Source organism: Cebidichthys violaceus, unplaced genomic scaffold (genome assembly GCF_023349555.1).
Source record: "Cebidichthys violaceus isolate CVI_PGR_0920_01 unplaced genomic scaffold, fCebVio1.0.p SCAF_7, whole genome shotgun sequence".
NCBI lineage: Eukaryota > Metazoa > Chordata > Actinopteri > Perciformes > Stichaeidae > Cebidichthys > Cebidichthys violaceus.
The window spans coordinates 6,612,342-6,640,300 of NW_027176927.1; the positions used below are offsets into that span (position 1 = coordinate 6,612,342).

The window sequence follows — 27,959 nt, forward strand, 5'->3', positions numbered from 1 at the left end:
CTCAAGAGAACTGGGGTTCATTTAAAAACACATTACAATTTGACGGCATAACATTATCTCAGGAAAATTAAAAAGTTTGATTCTCAGTTTGGTCTCATACTCTCAAGAATCTATTGGGCTGTTCTCAACAGAAGAAATGCCGACTCATCATACGATTTTGTCAGCTAATCGATTAGTTGAGTTTTTTCCACAAAGAATCACACAAAAGCATCACTTTAAATCTTGTGTTTACCAGAGACGTGTTCATAAGTTTCTTGGAAATAAGTCATTCAACATGGAAAAAAAGCATTCGAAAAATGACTAAGACCAAAATGCACCTTTAGGCAACAAATCAACTAAGAGGGGGCGGCAGCCTTGTCTATACATGCCTTTACCAATTAGACATGGAGTATGGTGTAATTCCACATTAGCTAAGCGCCCAACCAGACTATGAAGACCGATGAATTCAAAGGTCAAAAGTTTCAGGTGACTTAATCATGTAAGAATAAGACCAATGTAGGACACAAGAGCATCAAAACCTTGAAGAGTTGCTTCAAATCAAAACCAATATTTAATAGTAATGAAACGTCAGATAAAAAGTTCAATGCAGTAGAAAATACTCTGGGGTCTTAGAGATGTATTATATTATATGTCAGGCCACACAATACACATTGTCACAGTACTAGGACAGCCTGTTATTTTTTTCCTCATTAATTCCTCAATTTACAAGTACAAAGCAGTACTCGGCAAGTTGTAACATGTTCACAGCTTCAGTCGTGCTCATCAGCTTGTGTCTCTGAGTGTGTGTGCATGTGCGTGTGTGTGCGTGTGTGTGTGTGTGTGTGTATGTGTGTCTGTGCTGGCCAGACAGCTCAGCTGTTTGTTTCAAAGTTGTTTGGCATTTGAGGGACTTGCGTGGATAAAAGTGGAAATGGGACTCTTAGAGTAAAAAAGAAAAAAAGATGCATAAAAAGCAGGACAGAAAAGTAGACAGAGTCAAAATGAGACACATGAGAGATTAAGAGGAAATCTAGGGACAAAGAAGCAGCTAGACGACACCATATGCCCCGTGGCCCATTATCCACCGCTTCAGTCCAGCTTGCACTTATGTGCACCCCATGGGTTGTCAAAGCTCAACTTTGCCAAACAACAGCATTAATCCTTTTATTTTGTTCCTCATTTGCAGATGAATTAATGGCACGTGAACTAGTTCATTCTCTCAGAAGCACACGTGGATTCAAAGAAATTAGTTGAGGAAAAAATGTACATTTTACTGGTTTTACTGGCTTAATGTGATACTCCACTCAAAACGTGACTTTTGAGTATTAAACACTTACCTCAAGGCTTGAAAGGTGGATGCTTTTAAGGAACAGTTAAACAATTTGGGAATTTACACTATTAAATTAGTTTAGCATAAAAACTGGAAGCAGGTGGAAAATAGCTAGCCTGGTTCTCTCCAAAGTTAAACAAATATGCCTACCATTTAAAAAAAGCAACTTGCAGATTATCAGGCTATGTCTTTAGTTAAAGTTGTACACAAACTGATATGTAATAATGATAAACTATGGATTAAACAAGACATACATGTGGGTTAGTGAGAGGTGCTGGTAGGCGTCTTTTTGATCTTTGGACTGCAAGGCTAGCTGTTTCCAATTGCTTCATGTCTTTATGCTAACTCACATAGATAGCTCCATCAATGCACATACATGTATTGATTTTGTCATCCATCCAAGTGTGATTATTCCTTAAAGTTTGTTTGTTTTCATAACAGTAAAAAGGAATGAAAATGTCCATAGAAACTAAACAAAAGCATTTTTCTGGCTAAATACATATCTTCCATGTTGTGCTCCAGTGCCTTGTTAGCTGGTATCAATAGAAGCAACATACTTCGGAGTATATTATGCATATATGGATATTTGTTTCCTGCATGATCACTTTCCACATTGGATTCCGGGATAACAGACTGCAAATACATACGTTAAAGATTCATACTTTCAAGTCTACAGAAAGTATTTGGGGTTTTGAATCAATTGTTTGTCTGTGACACAGTGCAGCAGAATGTATATTTGAGTTACATTTAAATTGAATGCAGTCACAAAAATGTCTGATGAGCCTCTGCATCTAGTTATGCATCAGAGACTCCGATACATTTCTGTCATCCTGACCTGACATTTAAGTTGTGAAGTAAACATATTTTTCACAAATATATCACGCATAATAAAATATGTCCAGCCTGATGGCAGCCCTGTGTGTCTGCATATGTGAACTTACAGTACGAGGTTGTGTAATGAGCACACATGCGTGTCACGTTTTTAATGCCAGAGATGATTCAGACGAGCTCGTGTCCCATTCAGCACATATGTCACTTAACATGTGTGGGTTATTTACAGAAATCAGCCAGAGCTTTGAAAAGTTCCCTGAACATCTCAGGGATTGTTTTTTCCTTTGGTGGCTATGTATATCTTCAATTTTTGTTAACGAGAGGTTTAATTTGTAGTTTTTATACTCAATCCACTTATGAAGACCGTGTGATAAGGTTGGAAGCTCTAGATAAAAAAAAATAGTAAGATGACCTTGAGTTGGGATTTCTTTTTGGTCAAAAATAAAGATTTAGATAGCTTCAGATTTTGTTTAGCATTGTAGTAAAAGTGAATTAATTTTGGTCTTATGTTAACCTTTGTTTCACAGACTGTCTCTTGAAACAGATGAGGACTATTTTCTATTCTTTGGCACTATCAGTCTCAGGAAAAACATCCAAACAAGATACAAACGTCATACAGTAGGTTGCAGATAGGGCAGTATTATGTGGGCTCCAACCCACGTGTCAAGTAAGAACAAGTTGTCGTTGTTGTCGTCGTTGTCGTCAGAAATACTAAAAATCCAGAACAAAGACCGTCACTCCGGAAATCTTAGGGCAGATAATCTGGTGATTAGAGGATAAGAAAAGAGGACATGACTGGTTAGAAGTAGAGTTAAACCACACAACTCGACCGCTCTGATTAATCAATTAAATCTAAAGCCATTAAGTCTATCTGATACCTTGTCCGACCTTAAGACCAGTTCCGAGATATGATACTAGGGACATTACAAAAACATACAGTTTATATATATAAACTGTATGTTTTTCTAATGTCTTGACCTGACAAAGTACACGGGATGAGTTGAATGATCATTATTTACTCTCCAGTCTCAAACGTTTTATTAATCAGTCTTTCATCTCCAGTGTGTACTTAAATCTTTGTGCAGTGTTAAAGTGTATGTGTGTGTGTGTGTGTGTGTGTGTGTGTGTGTGTGTGTGTGTGTGTGTGTGTGTGTCAGACAGTAAATATAACCCTCCCATCTGATTTGGCCTGTACAGATGCTGTCTCAGAAGTGGAGGATTACTGCTAAACTTAGGGAAGAGGGGGGACATGTGATGAAAAAGACGAGGGGAAAGCCAGGCAGTGACGAACACCAAAAGCATGAATCTGAGGGCAACTGACAGTGTCAGAGCAGCCGTTCAGAGGGAGGATGAGAAAATGGAGAGACGGAGAAGCAGGCGGTGCCAAGATGAGATGGGGCCAAGCACGTTGCATCCATGTGAGGGATGAGGAGTCGGGGAAAACGTCCAAATAAGGATGACGGAGCAAAATGGACAGAAAATGAAATGAAGAAATTTGTAACATTCAACACTGTCATAACATCTCATCAAAGCCTAAGATATAGTTGGTTAAAAAGGTCCACTGTGTAATAAAGTCAGGGTGATGTGGTTGTTGGTATGTGGGGAGGAAATGGGCTCACATCTGTCTGAGTGTATTCAAACTAAATTACTTTTACTGTGTGTGTTTTCGTCTACGGAGACATGATCAGTAATAACTTCACGATTCACACCAACAATCAATTTTGCATTATGAGAAAACAATGGGAATGGTTTAATGTCAGCAAATAACTTAATCTACAAGACAATAACTGTGTTCATTTATTTAGCGTGATGCTCTCTAAGCATTGTTAAATCTCCTTGGGCCTTCAAATCAAAAGATGTAGAGAGCTGGGAGGCTTTGAGCTGTAATCAAAATCTCATCTACTTTGCGCGTATCAGACGGGACACGGCATTACATTGATAGAGAAGCAAGGAGGAGTATGATGGCATTTTAATGTCTGATGGCAATGGTCACAAACCGGGCCGCACATTCACGACAAAAGAGGCAGATGCATACGACACACATCCAGCATCAGTCTTCTCAGAAAATGACAAAACTGATTCCATAACGTCAGAATTGACAGCACCTGTATCTCGGGCACCTTGGTTTCAGTATCAGCCTGTGTTACAAACCCCTCCATGACAAAAGCTACCTTGCCACACACCCACATTCACAGGACCAGGAACCAGTGGCCTGCCTTACGGCAGTAATTGCACACATTCTCTCCTCTTTCAGGCGCTGCCCGGGACCAAGACATGTATAGACTCTTTAAACTGTTCCACGATGAACAAATTGTGCAGACTCTCAAAACCATCAACATCAAAGGACATGCACCAAAGATTGTAATGATTCGTCAGCTCCTTTGCAAACTCCATGTGACTGGTTAAACTTTTTTTTTTTTTTAAAGCCTTGACTGATTTATAAGTTATGTTATCATTACTTAAAGATGCACACACCTCCTGTGCTTTTCCTGACAACTAACTGCAAACTGCTCCAACTCTGAGCAGATGGAGCAATTTCTTGCTTGTGAAATTCGCTCAACCAGAGAAAAAAACCCCACACAGGGATCCTTCTCGTTGAATTTAGGCAGGAGACTCAAATTACTCAAAACATCAGGAGACCCTGGCAGCGATGAACTTTCTTCCCCTCGCAAAACATCCCCAGAAAGCTGACCATCCCTAACTTACCCCAACTTAACAGTCTGCAACAAATAGCAATTTCTTCTGTGTCTAACGCCGCAACCGCTCAATTGTCTCTTGTTTTTATCCACCTCCAGCTTATCTCAATCCTTTGCCCTTCCGACTTCTTTTCCAATTCCAATTTGTTTCCCTTTTTTCATGAGATATCTGTAATAAAAGCAAGTTCCCAACAGAACAGAAAGTGACTGTGCTGCTACTGACCGACTGAGTCCCTCTTGCTTAGCAAACAGCAGACCTTTCTCATCCAACTGCAGTTTAACCATGGCCTTTACGTTTCTTTCATACTCTTGCAATTTTTAAGAGCTGATCTTTAGTGCAAAAATAAAAGAAACCCCTCACAACTAAATCATCTATCCCTGCCATAACAGACTAGGTCTGAGGCCTTAACAGATAATGTTGCCCAGATCAATAGTGCACAAAGGACAAAATAATAATGTCCGCCAAACTAATGTTAAAGTCTTCCTATACCTATACCAAACTAATCGCTGAACCCTGGTCGCCATGCAGACTAGCAATAGGCTTTTTAACCACTTAAATCTGTAGACCAGTTAGGCCCCCAGCAAGCTGGTTACTCACCTCACAGCTCTGGATGTGTCACCGATACGACTGTTCTGACCGCACACCACACAAATAAATATAACCAATAAATAAATAAATAGAATAACAACCTAAAAAAAACAACCAACGAGCCCAAACGGATCCCATCACTATACCTACCCAGGGAAACTCCACAAAAGCCAAAACTGAACACACTAGAGGACCAAGCAAACTGCTAATGGCTCACACCTGCCCACTCATGTCAAGAACCAACCTTCCCTGACGGAAACTGAAACAAAACCAAATCAACTTTCCTATCCAAAATGCATCCCCCGGACAAAGGGTGTGCATGACCTGACCATTACCAAACGATGGCCTCTCATAGCTCAAATTGGACCAATGAACCCTGACTTGTCACAAACCGGGCCACACGGTCATAAAAGGGAAAATTAACAGTGGCATGTGGAAACAGTACACAGAGAGTGCATGCGTGCAATGTTGTATGACGCCGCAACATAAACCTCAGGGAGGAGAGAGAACCAGCAACTGAGCTCCATGAGTTTTTTTAAATAGCCCTGGCGCACAGGGTCCCTGTGTAGACAGACAGGCAGGGAAGAGAGGGTTGTCACACAATGAAAAGTTCAGCTTTGTCCAAACTCTCAACTAAAATGCTTGTGGGCTGTTCAGATGCCCCCCCAGTTCCCCACCGGTGTGCTCCTCACAGTGTGAATGTGAAGATGTCTGTTGTAAAACCTTAAACATGTGTAAAACATTTTTGTAAAATGGTAAATCCTGAATAAAGTAATGTAAAAAAAGACAAGAAGTGTTTACAGTACATCTCTTTTTCTTTTCTTTAGATTTTTGTGATGCAGTTTGAGTTTGTGGTTTTTAACATCGATGATGATAGTTTTCGTCTATTCACTCCAAAGAACACACTTACTACTTTCATAAACACACATAAATCACTTGCTGCTCTCAAGATGTTTCCTCAAGGTTAAATTAAATGTGAAATGAGTTGATTTAAGATTGAATAGAAAAGCAGAAACGTATTTATATGAAAATGACACCGATTATTGCCTCAACCGAAAAGCTTTTATCACGAGGTTTGAGAAGTGGAATGATTGGCATCAGTGATCAGTGATGAAATTGCATCGTTAAACCCAGTGGAATCTCCTCGGAGCTCTAAGGAGACTTGTTTTGGCGTCAACCGTACAGGGCTGTAAGTGAGTTCAATCGCCTCTCAGACTTGATGATAAAGCATTTTTGGCTCCAGGTGCCACAATGTGACATCAGTGACTCAGCTTGCTTTCACTTTTTTGTAGCTTTGGAAAGATCCCCCCCCCAACATACATTTGCACCAAACGAAGTGTGTATACGTGTTGATGTAGTCAACCCTTCTGCACAGTGCAATGCCTGGGATTGCTTAGCACACATTATTCAAGGCCTATTGACTGAGTTCATGTGTAGACTGAGAGGCGTGCTCACGTGGTGAGGAGCAGGTTTTTGAAGCAGGAGCCATAAAGCAGAGTGGGAGGGCTTCCTTTTCCTTGTCGCTGCGCCAGTCACATGGCTCATCACCACTCAGACGTGAGTAAGAGCACATGGGGAGCAGATCGTCTGTTTCATATGTGTCGAGGTCTTTCTTTCCGCGTATGTGTCTTTGGGTGTTGTTGGATGAGCTGATCATTTCTAAATGATCAAGATCATTATATTAAATGAAAATCACAGTTTATTGCAGTTTGTTTCATTTTCGAAACTCAGGTTGTATTGGTTCTGATAACACATTACTCAAACTAATTGTTGAGATCTCATGAAAATATGACAAAAGATTTCAGCCAAACTTTGTGGTTCAACTTTGACCTATATAGTAGTTTCTCTCATGAGGCCTTATTAGCATCATTGTAGGTGTGCTCACTTTGGTTTTATATTCAAATAAAGTAGTAGCTAATCTGTCAAAACTGTCAGTGTGTTTACAGCCTGTTCAGTTGTCTGACCACTTGTATTTGTCGCCCCACTGGATCTATTTTTGCAAATGTTTCTGCGTTTTGTGATCTCCGATTAAATACATTGGTGGGTACAACATAATTAGTAGGACAGATGGCCTGAGTTTTAATTAATCATAGTTTTTCTTTAAATCTATAAGACCTTTGAGGAGGCCCACATAGGCCTTAACCCTTTAACACGGAGCTAAAGGAAGCTTAACATGCTCCTCACTTCTTTGAGACTTCAGGTTAGACATGCACTGGAGACAGTTAATTGTAGAGATGTCAGAGTTCCTCACGAAAGAGTAGCATTTTGTGCATGTGTGTGTTTCACCTACTGGTAGAACAGGAATAGTGCAAACAGCTTCATATTTACACGCCTGCCCATGCATAGCATTGGTTTCTCTGTTAAACAAACACAATGAGAGAAGGCAGAACGTTTTGTCTTCAGCTTGACTCATTGTGATAAAAGAATTCAGACGGAAACACTGCCTTGACATCGGTGACTGGAAGAATTTGCTGAAGCCTCTTATGCATAGTTATGCATCATTTTTTAATGGTTGGTATGCGACAGTATGCGTCCTTGGCCTCCGCTGCCACATGAAAACCCTCTCTATTAATTCACCTGTCTTCAACAGGCTGCAAATACTCAGTTATATCATAACCCAGTAAAATATATCTGCATGTTTAACCCACTGACTCCAGTTACACAATGGTCATTGTGGCTCTAATGGATCTATGTATTTAGATAAAGGATTACAAGGCAGGAGCACAAGGGAGCAGCACCACTTCTCACCAAAGCTGCGACTGAACAGCGGCTCCAAGTGGTTAACTTTGGTTACTGCGTGGACATGTAAACTATTTGTGAGAGCCACAAGAATTAAGTGAATTCACAATTGTTTATGTTGCATACTTTGCCTCTTTAACCCAATCAGTTGTATTGAGCTTTGGTCAATTACCTTTTAGTGTCATTCCACTTCCAGTGAGCCAGCGTGCATAATACAGCACAAAGCAAGCACCACCTAAATGCAACAGGGCCATAATTAATGTTTTACTTAATTGGTTACACCTGTTTAACCTGCAATGACATGTGGAAATGGCTGCTGTAAAAAGGGGCTATAGCAAGCCTTGTGAAGAATAATGGCCTGAGATTCATAAGGGAGGGAGTATTTTAAAAATTCAACAAAAATGTCTGGAAGCCCAATGTCACCCAGAAATGAGTCATGGTGATTCTTGGAAAAGCAGACATAATGTTACCAGAATATGGTTTGTTGGGTAGTGCCAGTCATCGCTCTCATCCATCAAGTTCACTTCTCTAGGATGTCTGACTCACTGCCTGGATCCTCTTCCGCTGGGCTGATGATGTGTCCGTTTCCAAATGGAAAAGATAATGATGCTTTTTTCCCCCCCAAACATGAGATCAGCAAGACACCTCATCACAATGTTAATGAAACAAAAAACTGGACCACATACCTCTGTGCCTGATGAAGAGCAAATTAGGGTTCAAAACAGTTTTTACATACCTGGGAAAGAAAGATGTGCATGTGTTTGCACACCGATTGGGAGTTAATGAAGCAAACATCTGGACCACATCTTCTAATTTAATGTTATCATTTGGAGCCAGAACTAGGACTTTGTGATTGTATCTCATTAAAGTGACACTCCTGCCAAAATACATTTGCTGAGAAGGAAACACTCCCTGTAGACCTTTTGGTTTCTAAAATTTGAACAAGAGAAAAAATAAATAAAAAATGTTCCCATTCTTCCCAAGAACAACCTTTTCACAGCCACCGTTCAAGCATACACCAGCTCAGTGTTAGTCATTTAAAATGTTTTTGTGTGGAGTAGCTTTTATTTACTTTCCTTCCAAAACCCAAACCTCAACTTACATGACTTTGCTGCCGGAAGATTGTCTTTGTGAACATGACTATGTTTCATGAACCGACCTTTGCTTTTTCAACTATCGTCTTACACAGAACCAAGCGCAGAACTCCATCTGTCGATCTTCCTCCTCGTGCTCTCCTGTCACTCACGTCAAGAATATCTCCCGCCTGACAAAGACCTGTTGCACAAGATCACAGACAGTGAGCCTGGCTACGCTCTGACATCAGCAGCAGCTTTATCCCTCCATCAGCCAGTGCAGACATACAGGTACACACTGCTGGCCTGTCCCATTGTCATTCAAATGTTGAGCTGTTGATTGAAGCGCTTATCTCTCCAAATCGGAGCGTGTAAAGGTATTACTGCTGAGGGAGAGCGTCGCCACACCAACTTTGATATGGAAAATCACATCTGTGAGCTCCCAAACAACATTATCTACAGAGAACTGCATATACCAGGAAAAACCTTTCCTGCAACCCCTCCATCTGTTGTCTTGGATTAGCTCCATGCTTGTTCCCTTTTTTTCTGATCCTCAAAGACAGAGAGAGCAGGGAGGGCGAGAGGCAGGGGGGGAGGATTAGAAAAGGGAGGAAAATAAAGAGCCGAACACACATTTTGTTAAAAGTAAGATTTGTAAGCTTATTATTTTTGTTATCATGATCATTGTTATTACCTCTGTTATGGTTTGTTCAGTTTACAGTTTATTTTCAAGTTCATTTAAAGTCATTCCAGTCGAAGGTAAACATGATTGTAATTGTTGTTTCCAACATTATTAAATGCTTTTTTTTTCTTTTGCCAGACAAAGATCGGTCACACTCTCTCACTCATACACACATGGGAAGAGCAGAAACAAAAAGACTGTTGCTCACTCATTCACTCACCCACACACACGCTGACACAACCACACACAAAGACGGACAGCATCTCACTCTAAAGCTCCTGCACACAGATATGAAGTGATTAACAGAAATGAGCTCCGACTCTTACTCTCCCTGACACACACACACACACACACACACACACACACACACAGCAGCAGCACACATTCTTACTCTCGTGTCTAAGTTCTTAAGTGCAACTTCTTGAAGAGTGATTTACCCTCTTGTACAGCTCTTCAAACCTTCAAGTCCACACCAGGACCCAAAACCTGTCCTACCTGGCCCTCCCACAAAGAGCCATAATTACACCTGGGTTCACACTCTGTCTCATAATGAAATGTTCTCAATGACGCTCCAAAACCACATGGTCCCTGTTCGTTCCCACCTGTACAATCTCTGGTCTGGTTGACAAAAGCAGCAAATTGTATTTCTATCAATTTGACAATGTGTGCTTTTGTTGTTTACTCAAGAGCTGTCCCTTGAAGTTTTGTTGAAAGAATTGTCTCGCTAGCTGACACACTCCTTTGGGGGAAAAAAAAGCCACATTACTTCCAAACTACAAGCACACAATGATGAAAAAAAATTAATTCCTCAGGATTAAATACATATATCAGTGGTTCCCAACATGGTTAAAGATGCTAAATACGAGATTGGGAGCATTTCTATTGCCTCTTAACGGCTCTCAACATGGCAAAGGCTGAGCCGGCGCCTCGCAGCAAACGGTGCTGACGGCACTAACAGCGCAAACAACGAAAAAAGTGCTGACAGAGCTATCTGTGTTTACACCTGAGGGAGAACCGGAGGGTGGCTGCTACACTCGTTAAGGACGTCATCGGTCAGAGCGACGCTTCAGCTGTTACCGCCGTATGAGCTCATTTTTTTGAGTAGCGGTCGTGTGCTAGCCAGTGGGACACGCCCACATGCACGGAACATGCACTAAAAGGACACGCAGCCGGCCTGACTATGTCAACAAAGCAAAAAGAAGCTCGGATAACAACACACTGAGGGAGAGCGACTTCATTCTCTGCTCAGGTAGACATTAATCCACTATAGCTTCATAGTTGTTTGCTGCTACATTAATGCTCGAATGAAGCACCTTTAAGCAGAAATGAAATATCGCACAAATCTGATTTATGATTTAACACTTTCTTCTAATCTTTCAAACGTTTCTTTTAAATAATTATACCTCTTCAGGAAGTATAATTATCCCTTCGTTGAACTAGTCACTGACTCCAATCCAAACCAACCCGGGTGACATCATCAGGGTTATTCTCTCAGATGTGAGAATAAGTGTCCTTTAAAGCGAAAAGGGTTGAGAACCACAGCTATGTAAGATTAGTCAATGAGACTCACAGAGTGCAGCCCAAGTGTACATATGGCTCAACCCACCCAATCCACCGCCGTCTCCCCCCTCAAGATAACCTCAAAATACACCACAGTAACCTCAACCAAATAATAATAAAAACATTTAAAAAAAACACAAGAAAACTGAGTTTTGAGTTTGTAAAATGCTTACATCACATTTTACCTTGGCAAATCTCAAGACATTGTTATTCCATTCTTTGTCCGTTGTGACATTAACACGAGTACTTGAGTACTGCGTGACCCGGTCGGCCAGCTCGCAGTCCATCATCGTCATCGCCATCGTCATTCTAATCATCTTCACCATCCTCATTGTTATCAGCTACTATGGTAAGCCATGCCCTACTAGAGTCCATCGTTTGGCAGGGTGGGGTAACCATGGTGAATAAGGTGCTAGTTGCTATGGAAACGCTATTCTGAAGCACCCGACTGGTACAGTTGTTTTAGTTTTGAATTGCCAAACCTCCCCACCAAAGCACTTGGTTTGTATGTATTACTTGTTGCTTTAGTTTGTGTTTTTTTATTTTTATTTTTATTTTGCATTTTCATACTTATAAGATATACAGTATGTGGATGTATTTTCAGGCTGTTAGTACCACTTCAAATAGTCTCTCTCGCTCTCAAACACACACACACACACACACACACACACACACACACACACACACACACACACACACACACACACACACACACACACACACACACACATGTGGCACACTCAGACATGTTTTCTCCTTCAAGTGCACACAAACACTCATACAGTAACAGAAAACCGTTTACATCTGACGAATGGGTTTACAGAGATGAGATTGGTAGAGCGGAATGCTACCCCAACACTGATCAGTGGAGAGCTTCTTATTGTCCGGGACTGGACCTGTTAGTAGACGCTTGTGTGAGTGACTGTTCATCCTTCTTCGTCTTGCTCTCCTCCAAACAGCCTGCAGTGGGTCGAGAGGAGGGCAGTATTGCTGAGTGTATCCGTGGCTGCTCCGGAGCCATCGTGTGTGCTTCTTTAACCTCAGAGATGACTAACCGAGTACTTTAACGGCAGGACGGAAAAGTAACACAGCAAGTTATGACAGCAACAAATCCTTGCAGTTTCGGTGTCACATCTACAGTAAAGGCCCTTTCCTTTTTTTTGTTTAAGGGGATGACTCATCGTTTGAATGCTCTGATCCCGTCCAGTCCCGCTGCCTTCATTAGAGACGTGCTGGAGACTGATGGTGAACATAGGATGACACAGCAGACAGAGTGGAGATGACAACTAAAACACTGGAGGCGTCTGGAGTCCCAGGGTGCGTTCATGAACTATCAGCTACTTTGACTAGTCTCCTACACAGGACCTGCGCAGGTCATCAACTGGTTCCTTTTCCCCCCCTCCGTGGACTGGAACAAGTTCCCAACATCAAGATCAACATCAACAACAACAACAACAGCAACAACAACAAAAGGCAATTTCAGTTCAGTTGTGATGAAATCTATCTGATTCAGTTCATTTGAGGTCAGTTTAATTCTTGTTGCAAGAAACTATGGCAACTACCGCTAAGGAAGTGTTTCAGCCAATCAGATCCAGGGTAAAGTCTTCAAATGGTTTTCAATTGGGTGGGTGGATTTGATGCTTTTTCTTCTTTTTACTAGGATTTCAGCCTCGCCTCTCCTGGTGTATAAATGCTTTGTGTGGTGTGCATGATTCAACAAGCTCAAACTTTGGCCTGTTCAGACACACACACACACACACACACACACACACACACACACACACACACACTCACACACTCACACACACACACACACACACACACACACACACACACACAGTCTACCACACCTGTATCTGTATGCACAGGCTGACTTTAATGCAACATACGGTTCAGACTGTGTCACGGAGTGCCTGAAGGTCTTTCAACTCCACCACAACCACACTCCCTCAAACACACAGCTGTACAAACACACACACACACACACACACACACACACACACACACACACACACACACACACACTGTGATGCTTGAAAACTCTCATTTCTTGCTCCTCTTGCCTTCTGCTCTATTTGTGGTATCTTAACTCTCCTCCTGACTCCCCCCCTCCTCAACTCTCCCATCCGCTGATACTGTACACCCTCCCAAGGCTAGTTGGCATGGTGACGCTGATGGGATGGCCGTTGCTAGGAGATGAAGAGAGCGGCCAGAAAGAGCATGGTCACGGTGAGGAGAAGGCGATCCCTGGATGGGCTGCTTCCGCTGACACTCTTCTCCAGCTTGGGAACGAAAGGGTTAAATTCATCTAGAAAAACAGAAACAGAGAGAAAGAAGAATGATGGAGAGTGATTTTATAGCAGCTCATTACAATGGCAAGCAGAGGTTTTCTCTGCACTTTAAAAACTTAAAATAAGGCAAAACAAGTTTATCTGTGCTTCTATTTGAGCCATAATCTGCTTACCCAGCATGGCTTTTAGTAAAACACTTTTGAAATGAAAGGCAGCTGGAAAAAAAAGGCAGCTGGCTGAAAAGAGTCACACTCCCTCTAAAGTCTGCTGTAGAGACAACACAACAGGAGGGCCATGGCAGACTGCTGCAGCTGTTATCAGAGAGCTCTTATTGTTCTAATAAAGTGACACATACCTTTACACACAGACACGCTGTGTATACAGTAACCCCCCCCACCATGTTCACCTGGTGATGTCCTAAAAATAGTTTGCAGCCTTTTGTTGCGGGCTACATGCCGAGCATTGACGTCTAGCCGATGTGCAAAAACACCAGACTGTTCGCTGCATGCCTCCACTTATGAGACAAACGTGCAGCGTGACACACCCTCTGTAGTCACTTGATTAATGAGACTGGAGAACAGACAGTAGCATCATTTACTGTCTGAACATGGGACGGCTGATGGTGATTAGTGTTTGTCTGTTAACGGTCTGATGGCACCGAAGTGGAGTGGGGATATTCTCAGTGTTTCCACGTGGCGCCATATCTAGCTCCAGAATATTTCTAGCAGCTTTGTGGGTCAGACAGCAGAGTAATGACTGGCTGACACCTGGTTTTAGAGACGGCCTCTTCTGGGTATGCTCTGCTGGCCAATGTAATGAGGTCTATGCAGCAGTGGAGCTCAGGTTAAATGCTTTGACCGCTCTGTAACCGAGCATGCAGCCGACGAGTCAGGACGCTGATACTTTGGCGCTGACCGACAGAGGAATGTGGTTTTCAAAGACACAAACGGCAGACTGCGGAGCATCTCGCAAAACTGGTTGTAAAGTGTGGCTCTACTCGTCGCCTCATGCACACTGTTCCTCATTGACTGTCACAGATAAACACATCATTATTGGAGCGTGTATTTGGCATGGTGTTTGTACAGGGGGAATTTGACGTGCATCATGACCTTCTGACAAATCAGCTCACACGAGGAAGCTGTGTGTATTACTGTGTGTGTGTGTGTGTGTGTGTGTGTGTGTGTGTGTGTGTGTGTGTGTGTGTGTGTGTGTGTGTATGCTACATTTTGGATAAGAAAAGCAGGCAGGATCCGCCTGATAATGTGGAAGCTCAGACACCTAGAGGCGTCTATGAATTTGAATGTCATGTTGACAAGAACAAGAAGGAGATATCTTAGTCTCTGATTGTGTTCATGAGTGTCTGTCTGTGTGTGATGTGTATGTGTGTGTGTCAGTAGCATCAACTGGAGTGGTTTATGTATAATGATTGACTTGAAAAGAAGAATCCCTTGTAAATTGTTATGCAATTCACGAGTCTTGAGTGACAAATACTTCATGAAAATAATTATCTTTAATTGTAGTTGTAAGAGAGTTGTTGATTCAACTATGTGGCAATCGTAGACGTTATAATTTGTGGTGTGCCAAGATTGGAATGTCCTCCATAAAGGGTCATTCCAGTGATTAGTAGTATTGCAGCTCCATATAATTGAAACAATAGCATCTTTTATTGTACCCTTCCTGACTGGTTAATACCCATGTCTCTCACCGTAACAAACAAAGCTCCTGTAGAGCCACAAAAGACAGTACACACAACTATTGTTAGATGCTGAGTAGTCCTCCTTGTAACTGGTAAATTTACTTTAACAGGCATCTGTCAGTCGACAGTGTTCATATATGCAATTTAACTGCACCCTCTGGAGTATGACTGTACGTAAGCAGAAATAATAATGTAATAATACGTTTTATTTGGGAAGCATAACAGTTAAGTTGATACCACAGTATTTATTTTGATGACATGATGGCTTTTGTCACATTCTTATATTGTTAACTATTGTGCCAAGTCATGTCCCTACTAAGCATCAGGAAGACAACAAAAAAAGAAAAAGCATTTGCCACTTATATAAATATAAAACTTCTTTAAACAGTGTTTTAAATGCCTCTCAGGAACAGAAGTTCATTGCATGTTGTTGAGAGCATCGGGTGCTGATTCTCAATCCCAGAAGCAGTTTAGGGTTGTGACATAACACCATCAGCCTAATTGATGCCCCTAAGCAATCAGCTGGCACACCTGGTGTTAATTAGCTGTTGATATCTCTTTCTGGTGTAAGCTTGAAGCTGCAACAGCTGAAGTAACTACTCTTTTACATTTTAAAAATCAGTGGATGAACTTGTTTTTTATACTTAAAATGATGTACATTACTGCAAATATGAAACCCAGATCTTTATATAAGATATTCTGAAATAAAAGTAAAACATATAACACAACTGTTTCTACAAATGTTCTAAAAACAGAGGCGACATTCAGTTTAAACTGCGTTCTGCCTGCTGATACTCAACCTGATGTTGCTGGCAAAGTAACCCAAGCACTCCGTCGCTTAAAGGAGTGCTAATTGGTAGAATAAACCCCATTAAAGAAAGAGCTTCTGATTTTCTCCATTAATGGCCGGACCTGACCGTCAGATGCAGTAACCTGAGCCAACAGGGTTGGTAAATGAGTATCCTCCCACTGAAAGCCATCAGTAATCACATGGCTGCACGGGGAGCTGCTAGCGCCATTCCATCTGTGTTGTAAATGAGATCTAAATGAAATCTAATACGAGCGGCCCTATTCAGGAGGGAACCACTGTTGAGCTGTAGACACTGATTGAAAGGGGCAGCGCCCAGGAAATAAACTGTGAGCAGTGAAGGGGAGAGGGACGGGTGGTTTACAACATCAGCCTGCAACACTCTGCTTAGTTAAACATTTTCAGACACGATAATCAGGCAGATTTTGAACTGAGCAGTTTGCGCAGCGCCTCATGTTCGTGTGAATATGCTGATGTGAACTTTGAATAACAGTAATTAAAACTATGATGTGACGAGTCTAATCGGCAGTCAGGAGGACCGTGAATGAGGGAGAGGAATAGGAAACGGCACTGCTTCTTTGTTTTCAATTCATTTCACAGCTCCCTGCTGATTTCCTCACTTCCTCTTGCACCACTTGAGTTCTCCTATTAATTTAATTGGCAACGCAGCACTACAGGTGAAAATGACCCACAGGAGCTGGGGTAATTTGTGCTCTGCTATTGTGTCAGCCGTCCGCTTAATATTAACAGTATTTTCATGTGGGTCACATTCCTTATCTGTTCAAGTACATCCAATACAACTATTGTTCTTTGGAAATAACCTTTTTCGTTTCTGTATATTCTTCTGTGTAACTTGTAATTAAGCATCTTGAATAAAACTCTATATGTGTTACTGGAATTAGCATATTTTGCTATGAATTTAAAAATATTTGCAGAAAAGGAAGGAAGGCACAAAAGAGGTGAGAAAATTTGATAAGAATGTAATATGTGTTGGTGTAGTGAAACAGAAGAATGGGTGAACTAACGGCAATCAGCTTACCAAAAGCAGAAAAAAAAAGTTTAATAATTTGAGAAAAATTGTAATATAGCTTACTGCGATAGCATTAAATGCATACTATAACCCTTAGATTAATATCGTATTTACTGAAAAAAAAAAAGTTAAAAGATGGGAAACTCAATTTCACACATCAAAAGGTGAATAAACTGAGTTTTGGTGGCTTTCCTCTCCACTGCATTCGTACTTGTGCTCTGGGAGGAAAAATGGCGGATGGGAATTAAAGAGCGGGAGGATGCGGAGGGCATGGAGAAAGGAGACGGAGCGAGGGAGAAAAATTAGATGAAAGGATGATGGAGGGAGAAAAAGAAGTGAGGGAGAAGTATCTCGACAAACTCAGGACATGCAGCCGTTTGCCGCAGTCAGTGATGAGTTTTCTTATGACAGTTATGAGAACAGACTGATTTATTACGCAAAGGCACGCATGTGAGCAAGCACACACACAAACACACACACAGATTAACAACAACACAGCACCATATTTTACAGGTTACCTTGGAGAAAAGTGTGACAGGGGGCCAGGATGATGATTGATACCCACATTTCTGGTTTTGTAATGGGTGGCAGCTAGCTTAGGCCAAGCTAGCTGCACATTTTGTTATTGTGCCGCTCATAACACTGAGAAGCAACCACATGATCATCTGAGAGATTATCCTAAAGTCTGTCACTTACTGATTTACTGCTCAGCTTCTCCCTTAAACCACTGCCAAATGTCATATAGTTCCAGAGCTAACAGATTTAGCATGATTCACATGAGCAGTTGTGTAATCCTGACGAGAGCAATGTAAGGGGCAGAGTGGGAGCACTTATCCAGATCTAGAAGTTGACTACAGGAAGTCTGAATTGAGTTCTTTTTTTGGCAACTAACCATGAAACTCTGTGTTCTTTGCATATCCGGGTGAAAACGGCGAGTGTGAAATGAATATGCATGTAGTTGTTTAGCAGGATCAGCAGCTTGCCAAGCCAGCTGGTGCTGTGAAGTTAACTGTGCTGACGGTCTCTTTTGAAAACGGCACATTTCAATTTAGCTGGCCACTTCTGATGCTGCATGGTGAATGAACTGGTCACTCTGCCATTAAATATCAACGATCAGTATGCTGTCAGTATTTAAAAGGATAAGGCTTGTGATATTCTACATTTTTGTAGTTGTCTACAAAGTGTGTAACTTCCACTGGGGCTGGAATTCCCATTTTCCTAGTTTTAAAGCTTCACAGTTAGAGAGACTCACTACAATGTTTTTAACTAGAGCACTCTTATGGCCTGCAGGCAAAAATAATAATTATTAACATAAATGAGGCACACCAGGTGTGGATAGCATGTTCCACATTAGTCACTAGATCACCAAAAAGCCTCCCAATAATTGGGCTTGTGGCGTAGTGCCACAGACAGGTTATGAAGATCAGAATGTATTGAAAAAAATATATTTTATTTTATTAAGTTATGGAATTTGTTGAAATAAGAAAAAACAGAATAATTGTCTGCTTGAAAAGTATGAATCATATGATTTGAGGCGGATGTGATCTGAATGGAAAACATGAGTCTATGTCTGTTTTTATGAATCTAGACGGGTCGAGTTGAATGTGCTCCACACTTACTCAACTTCAGGTGTGTTTAAGTGAGTGTGTGCATGACTCACCAATATCGTCAATTTTTAGGCCTGGTCTGAGCGTGTAGTCTGGCTCTGTAGGCTTTGGCTCATCATCCGTGTCGGAGGCTAAAAGAGAAAGAGAGATGAAATTGAGTGAGACAGAAAAATAGGGAGAGAGAGGGCGAGGGAGCGTGGGTTAAATCACTGCTCTAATCAAAAGATTTTAATTATGCCTCATTTCCTCTGCATGGTTCGGCTCGGCTCGACTCGAGTCCCCTCACTTTTGGTACCAGGGCCTTTTCTCTATTTCGTAATTCCACTGCAGATAGTACGTCCTCAGCGTAGGCCGGATTCTTAGCTGATCACCAAAGTGATGCCACGAGAAACTGCTGCGACATCATCTTCAACACAACACTCACTGAATCCTTTCAACCAAAACAAAGGAACGTCTGTACGGCTTAGTTTAGGGCATAGTTTCGCAAAATAACATTTCCTAAATTGTGGGTTGAGTAAATAAACATTTGTAGTCACTATTCCCAGTAGCTTGGCAATTTACAAATGTCGGATTTGCAAGATGCCCCATGTTGTGCAAGTCCTATCCACAACTTTTGCTAATGGAAACTCAAAACGAAGCGAGTCGAGCTGAGCAGAACCGTGGCAGACCAGGCTGTGGAAATGCGACATTCGATTTAACTTGACACCCTGAGACAGACATGCAAGAGAGCGGCAAGGCAAGGGCGCAAGGGGTTAAAAAATTCCCCTAGACAGGGTGACAAGCCACAACATCACCAGCAGCAGCCCTGAGAGAGAGCGAGAGAAGAGGGAAGGTGAGGGGAGGCAGATCAAACTGAAGAGAGGCAGTGTTTGAAAAGGGAAGGAGAGCGAGGAGGGGGGTGAGAGGGAGGAGAGGTTAATACTACAGGGCTGTGGAAGTTAAAAGGACCGGACAGGCCAGGGATCAAAGTCTGTGTGTATATGTGTGTGTATGTGTGTGTGTGTGTGTGTGTGTGTGTGTGAGAGGGAGAGAGGGTTGAGAGATTGAAGGAAGGCAGGAGAGTGAGCGAGAGAGGTTAACACTACATATACATAGCCACCCACTGACAGCACACAGCAATAAATGGATTCTGACAGGGAGCGAGGGAGGAGGGGGGAAAGAGAGAGTCGAGCGGAGGAGAGGAGAGGAGGGAGGCGGGGGTGAGGGCCTTCAAAGCTGGAGCTGCTCCTCTCTGCTGCTGCTGAGGGAGAGCGGGAAGAGAAAGAAGAGAGAGACAAGAGGAGCAAGGGGGATCTGTGCTGTGAGTGAAAATGCTGCAGGGGAGTATTAATAGCTCCGACTGATTTAGACTGTATTTAGATTATGTATGCATCTGTATGCAGCAGGTGTGTGTGTGTCTGTGTGGGGGTGTGTGTGTGTGTGTGTGTGTGTGGGGGAGGATTTGTGGGGAGCCCGGTTCCTGCCAGATGGGTAGAGTGGCCATATGGGAGCAGGTACAGTCTGCAAACAGGTCCAAGCATTGCATTACACGTCAAACACCACGCACAATCGCACGCACACCCACACACACACACAAGTAAAAGACTCACCTGTGGAGCAGCAGACGTACACTCGTAGTCTCAGACAGCTACGGCCGTGATGATGGGTGGGCGTGGCTGTAAAAACATGAAACGCACAATAGATGAACATGTGCCCTCACGTACGTTTAATGTTTTTCAATTATGAGGTATTCCGAAATAAAAACTGATCAACGTTGGGTTTTTGCCGCTTCAAATGTGAACACCAGATCAAAAGTAATGCACTAATCCATACTGACTTTAGGAAACAGATTATAACCCGCCAGAAATGTTCCACATTAAACACAGTTAACATAAAATTTACGCATTAAACATAAAAGGTTATGTGCATCCCTAAACTTAAGTTATTTTTGACTATCCCAGGAGGCAATGGAGCACACAAGCTATCATTATGCAGTCACTGTTTGTGACTTACAACTGTATTTACTGAAGATAGTCAGTCTTGAACTGTATTGTAGGCTACATATCAGAGGGAAATAAATGAGCGCTCTTTATGTGAAAAGGCAAACGCATTCAGCTCTAGAGGCTCCCTCCTACCTAAAACAAGGACTGGGGAAGGCTTATCAAGTGTTTTCATTGCAGGTTACTAAATGTGGCAGATACAAAAAAAAATGTTGACATATCATATCTCGTATGGAGACATCTGGAGACGTCTCCCATCAAGTAATGTGGGTTAAATGAGTGCTGCATTCGTTATATAGACATTCAATGCATGAGGCATTTATTCCTGGACTGAAATTTGTCTTTTTAAATTGTTTCATAACAAGCTAAAAGTTGATTATTTATACAGTGTGGTATTTGGCACAAGGTGTTGTGAGTTAATTTGATTAGCAAAATGGATGAGCCTGGCTTGACTGGAGAGTGATATGATCAGATGTGAAACGGCAATCTGTTATCCTGAAATTACCCCGAGGATGGTCTAACTGAGTTAATCAACAAATCCACTTCACAATAAAAGAATAACCTGTTTCATTTTACAGGGAGTTTTTGTCACATTGCTGCTCTAGTCTCACAAGCTTTTACTATAATTTACAGTATTTTCATTTATATTTCGAGGACACACACAAGCACTCTATAGTGATGTGAATTCACATGCTATTGGATTGATCCCACTCACAGATGTAGTAGTACTCCTGTCCAACGTGGAACTCGTAGCCCAGCGAGAAGGCGCTGTAGCGCTGGAACTTCTCCGAGAACTTGATGGGCGCGTGGGGGGCGTGGGGCCGGTTACACTCCCACCTCTTGAAGCCCAGCTGGGGATCGCAGTTCCTGTACCCACGATAACTGACCATGTAGAGGACGTACTGCTCGCCGGTGCCCACCATGCGCTGGCTGTCATTGTAGTGAGGGCAGTAGATGTCCAGGTAGTCGTTGACGTTCACCTGCATTGTGTAGCCCTCCCTACGCAGACTGGACGCAGAGAGAAAGAGAGTGCAAACAGTCAGAATAATCACAGAGCTGCAGAATACACATATCATATCATATTAATTATTATACTAATTAAACAGTTAGAATAAGCATAATCACAAAGCTGCAGAATACACATATCATTTTCATTATAATTATCCTAATTAAAGGTGTTTCATTTCGACAACAGGCAATTTAAAACTAACTAGCGTCGACACATCATAATTGGAAATGTCACAAAATCAAATTTTTTTTTGCTTGCCAGTCAGATTTTGCAGTAATATGTCTAAACTGCCCCTGGAAACGAATGGAACTTTATCAACCTTGTTCTTCAACAATAAATGTTATTTATAAAGTGAAATTCATGCATTGAATGCAGCGCTTAGCAAACACACAAAATAAATAAAGTAATTAACACACAGGAAAAATACACTTCGTTAGTACTACACGCATATTATACACAATATTGTACACTAAAAAATAGCGATAATATTTTAATCTCCAATGGCACACTCTTAGGCAGGCACACACACACACACACACACACACACACACACACACACACACACACATACGTAATGTAGCTCCAGTATTTGTCGTATTTTATCATAGTTAGCATGAAGTTCCACATTTAACAGAAATGCTTTCAACTGGCTCTAATTTCAAATTATGTGTGTAAATACAAACATTGTATGGGCCTTTTTCAAGACAACGTAACACCTCACATCATTGTATGGTACGCTGTATTTCGGATGCATGCATTTCAGCTTGAATGTTCACCCAGGGTCAAACGAATCTTTGTTTGAGAGTTATTGAGTTATTAATAACCAAAAGCAGGTGTGTGTGTGTGTATTTGTGGCTGAAAGGCTGCTGCATGCGGAGAATGCGGAGCTGGCTCTTCAGTATGGACTGAAGGCCCCAGGGCCACAGCTCCTTCTCCTGGTGTCAGCGCAGCGTTGTCCCCTAACCCCAGCGCTCGTACATCAACCTGAGCGCAACGTTGCGCTCGCATCAGCCGTCAACGTCCCGGCCACGTTCCTCCCCGCCCCTCCCCCGCCCCCCGAAAAGCTCATATATCAGTGTCAACCCCAAAAAAGACTTGGTTTGACAGGAAGATAAGGTCTGAATCTGTGTCTGGGAGTGTGTGCGTGTTATCTACACACACACACACACACACATACACTCCCAGACACAGATGTGTGACAAAGTGAAATAGATTCTTTCCTGACTTCCAAAAGCCCTCTTTTTTCTCCCCATCACAGAAACAGCCTCATATCTGTGTGACAGAGACACGTTGCAGTTGTAAATCATACACACGCCGATGAGCATGTGCACGCACACACACACACACACACACACACACACACACACACACACACACACACACACTCACTCACACTTGGACGTTATAGTGGTGACGTAGTAAAATCACAAGGGGGCAGCAGTGTGTCGTCCTCAGCCGGATGCTGCCTCTCCCCCTCTCTGCTAGTTCTAGGTCATGTCTCAAGGGGGATTATTTATTCAATTATTAAATGAAGATCGAAACACTGTTCCCAATGTCTCCCTCTCTCCATCACTTCTTACCGCTCTCCTCAAATCCTTCCTGAATTTGTCTTTCTCCCCTTGCTCTCCGTTCCTCTCATCCCTTTCTTTCAGACTGACATAAAGGGAAGATTAATTGTTCAACATTCCTCCTTTGCTCTCTTCCTCCTTTCCTCTCCTCTCCTCGTACCACTTTTTCTCATTACATCATTTACTAGCCTACAGAGGGTATTAGTGGTAGAAAAAAAAGTGTAAAATGCTTCAAGGGAACTATATTTATAGTGAATGCAAAAGGAGAGAGAGAGAGAGAGAGAGAGAGAGAGAGAGAAAGAGAGAGAAAGAACACAAGTGAGGGATGAGTTTAGTTCCAGCAGGGAGGAGTGAATGCAAATTTAGTAAAAGAGCAGAAAGAGCCAGAACAGAGTGGAAAGAAAAAAAAAGGAGGCGGTTGGAGAGTTTTACGCTACCAAAGAAAAGCGACTTCTCTGAGATGAAGGGATAATGGCAGAAAGAAAGGGAGAAAAATGAGGAGGAGGGCAACTCGGAACATCTTAAGTAATCTGAAAGTAAATCACTTCTCTAAGATAAAAGCTGGCTTTAGGATTCCCACTGTGTATGAGTGTGTGTTTACGTGTGTGTGTGTGTGTGTGTGTGTGTGTGTGTGTGCGCCTGCTTTGGTTTGTGTGTACATTTCTGTGTGTGACACCAAAGCATCTCACCTGCCAACTTTTCACATTTGATGTAATGACATGTTTGTGTTTCTGACATATCACACACACACACACACACACACACACACACACACACACACATAAAATAAAAAAGGATGATTTAACAGAAGTGTGTTTTAACAGCTACTCCAATATCATGTAAAGGGAAGAGGAGAATCCTTGAACGTTACAGTAATCTGTCTCAGAACACATTATGCTTTAGTTTCAGGCTGTGGACAAGCAGAAGATAGACAACTGAAGAGGGAGGTTGTGTTGAAGAGAGAATGTTTTAGAAGATTAAAGGTATTAGAATGCTGTCTCATTTGTATGCACTGAATACAGTGATACATTTACATGCACAAACCCTGTACAACATAATACAATTCAATACAACTGTCTTGGGCTGACTTTGTGCACCCTTCTTTTTTACACTGGCACTGATCTTACTGATCTTTTAGTTGTTAATCTTTCAAATGATTCTAGATAGATAGATAGATAGATAGATAGATAGATAGATAGATAGATAGATCCAAGTATGGAGAGCGGAATAGAAACTGGAGAAATGCCAGTTGGCCTCATGGGCACTGCTGAGGAGGCCCTCTAACTGCTCTCCAGGTGCTGTATAGTAGTTACCCACTGCTCCTAATACTAACATGGGTGTATACAATTGTGAGACGATAAAAATGCATTTACATTTAGAAGAATGTTCCCAATCAGCTCCACACCACACAGTGAGATAAAACAAATGTTAAACACTGGTATTGGTTACTGGCCAATAACAAGTACCAATTCAATAATTCATTAAGTTAAAATAATCTCAATATTAGAAAGATGTTTCAAATAATGCAGTCCAATTCAACAACACTGTAAAGTGCAGTCACAGTCAGTTTTAAATATTTTATTGTCTTATCGTTGTAGAGGTGTTTTTCTCTGATGCTTGTTGTTATCAACATGGTTTCACTCCAAATGTTTCTAACCACAGTGTGCAGATGTGTCCAGAGAGAATTAAATAAATCTACTTCAATAATAAAATAGGCAACAATGAAAAAAAAATGTCTTTCATTTTGTTGTCTCAGACAACAAAACGAAAGATCCATGAACTGACCGAGCTGTGATTTCGGTTATGTGCGTCATGTAAGTGAAGCAGTTGGATATAAACTTTGTTGGCAATGTGCTCTTTCTTACATGCAAAGTGTGTGTGACGGCCCCATACCAGTCACAATCATATATTCATAATATATTGTTCCTTCAGGCTGCTTCAAGACAAAAGAGAATGCAATAAATAATTTTTAAAAAACGTGAGAGAAAATCCACTCCGACTGAGGAAATCATGATACTCATTCTATCCCAAACTGTGCCGCCGTATTTGTTTTTTTATTCCCTTTTATTGTATCGGAGTTTATTGGACAGTAATGCTCCCTGAAAATTCCAAGTGAAGACAGATGGAGAGACACAGCGATACAGAAAGTAAGAGGTGGAGTAGTTTATGAAACGTCATGATGTGTTGCTTTCTTCTGCTCTCTCAGGATGCCTCGCTTTCATTTTGTATTGGATCACCACTAATTTCCTCCCTGGTACATGACACCTGGTTAGTCGAAGCCGATAGCGGGGAAAGCCGAGAGGAGGCTTCGACGAGCAAAAGAACACTTATGTATATATATATATATATATATATATATATATATATATATATATATATATATATATATATATATATATATATATATATATATACAGATCCACCAGAGGGATGGAGCGATGGAAGGATGGAGAGAAAGATGGGAGGGTTTATAGGATGAGACGAGGGGTAGTTGGGGTTAAAAGCTGCAGAGTCTGGCCACCAGGGAGCGAGAGGGTGATAGCAGGAGGGAGCGAGAGGGAGCAACGGCTAAGAGCGAGATCAAAGTGGGCCTGGATCAATGTCACTATTGTAAAATCACATCAGAGAATGTGTGAGAGAGAGGGAGAGAGTATGTTGCTTATATAAATCAGTCGTGGGCAATATAATGCCACAGAGTTGCCCCCTGCCTGGCTATTATCTGGCTGGCCTGTTGGAGCGCCGTACATCAATAAAAGACTTTGACAGTAAGAGCAATCATTCCTTTTTGTAACAAGCGCTTGGAGGACCAGCTTACTCCGTGGTTCTCTGTTGGTAAGATGACAGACTCTGTAGAGGAGAGGGGGGTATTGAGGCGGACTTGAAGCTCAAAGATTTAAGTGTAGTTTTCCCCTTCAACTGTGACAAAGTCATAGTACTGCTGGGCGGTATGACCAAAAATTTGTATCACGGTATTTTTTTTATTCTGACGGTATGGTTTCACGGTATTTTCACCGCTATACCGCCCAGCACTAAGTCATAGCATGGTTTTACACTGAATACATATGTAGCGTGTTTCTGCAACAATAGCTCATTAGTCAATATACCACACAGAGGATGCTAAAATCATCCATTCGTGCCCCGAATATTATTCACTCTCTTATTTAACATGATGGTGGTCAATCTGTGATTCTATGTAAACAATACTCACCGTTGTTTGAATGGTCTTAACCAATCAGAAAGGTCAAAGATAGAAGCTCACCCGTATTCACAGGTGGGAAATGTTACTTATTTAGGCACATTTTACACATGGCTCGTTAAAACGCTTTTGTGATGACAGGTCAGCTATTGTGGTTGAGACGCTTGAGCTTCTCTATTATTTCTCATAATGCTATGGTGCCAACAATCATTAGCAGAGAAGGCTAACAAGTTAGCATGGAATATCTGAGGACATCCTCTACGGGGTACATGGACACATTTATTTATTCTATCCAACTACTCAGTGCTCAACGATCAAAAGTAGAAAACCGCGGGTGGCTGATTGTGTTGCGGCGGGGGATGTAAGTGTGTGTAACAGCCCAAAAAAAAACATGCATGCCAAGGTAAATTTAAGGTTAAAGAAATCAAAGGAGACACTGCTGATGGCTACAAGGTTGGGCTGGATTAAAACTTGTCTAGCAGTGTTACAAATGATTGCCAATCAGGACTTAAAAGTCATTCTGCTTCCCGAGGCCAGAATTCTTAATCCCATCTCAGTCCGGTACAGAGATGCTAACATTGTTGCGGGAGGACTCCAATCAGCCAGCGGAGCGATAGGGATAATTGAATGGCTCCCCCACTGAAAGGAGACTCCCAGGGATCTGCAACATCAACGAGGCCCTCATCAAACACAGGCAGGAGTCCTTCCCGCTGAATCCTCCTCCCACTCCCTCTGCTCTGGCTCTCTCTTTTGCCTCCACACCTCCATTTGTTCTCCCTGTCTTGGCTTTTGCCTGACAGAAAGCATGCAGACAAGAGTGTTTAAAAAAATAACTTGTGTACATGAATCTCAGGGATGCCATCTACTTCAATATTTGTTGACATTGAAGATATTGACATGTTTGACTGCTGGTGTATCAGAATACCATCATTCTCTTTTATCATATTGTGCTTCTTTTCCATCATATCTCCCTAAACCACTGGAGGAACATGCCTTAAGGTGTGAGTTTGTGTGTGAGTGTGGGCGTCTGACGGTGTGTGTGTGTGTGTGTTTGTGTGTGTGTATTTGTGTGTCTGATAGGGTGTAGTGGTTGAGTAGGTTCTAAATTCTCCCCATAGAAATCAATACCTGTCTAGTGTGTCCAACAGGAATATGCTGCCTTCTCTCAAGGCTGCTACGCACACATACACGCACACGCACACGCGCGCACACACACACACACACACACACACACACACACACACACACACACACACACACACACACAGAGTCCTGCCCTGCAGAGCAATGGTTCAT

At 41.9% G+C, this 27,959-nt stretch overlaps 1 protein-coding gene across 1 annotated transcript in view; it reads right to left on the reverse strand.

The window, feature by feature from the left end:
• Positions 1-12,628: 12,628 nt before the first annotated feature.
• The window catches only part of efna3b (ephrin-A3b), a 53,609-nt gene continuing 38,278 nt past the window's right edge, over positions 12,629-27,959 (reverse strand). Inside the window, exons 3-6 of the mRNA XM_068736090.1 lie at positions 21,606-21,898; positions 20,501-20,566; positions 18,965-19,042; positions 12,629-13,787 (exon numbers count right to left, since the gene is read on the reverse strand). Of these exons, the coding sequence (XP_068592191.1) occupies positions 13,669-13,787; positions 18,965-19,042; positions 20,501-20,566; positions 21,606-21,898 (556 nt within the window). The 3' untranslated portion in view covers positions 12,629-13,668. The remainder of the gene's footprint in view (positions 13,788-18,964; positions 19,043-20,500; positions 20,567-21,605; positions 21,899-27,959) is intronic.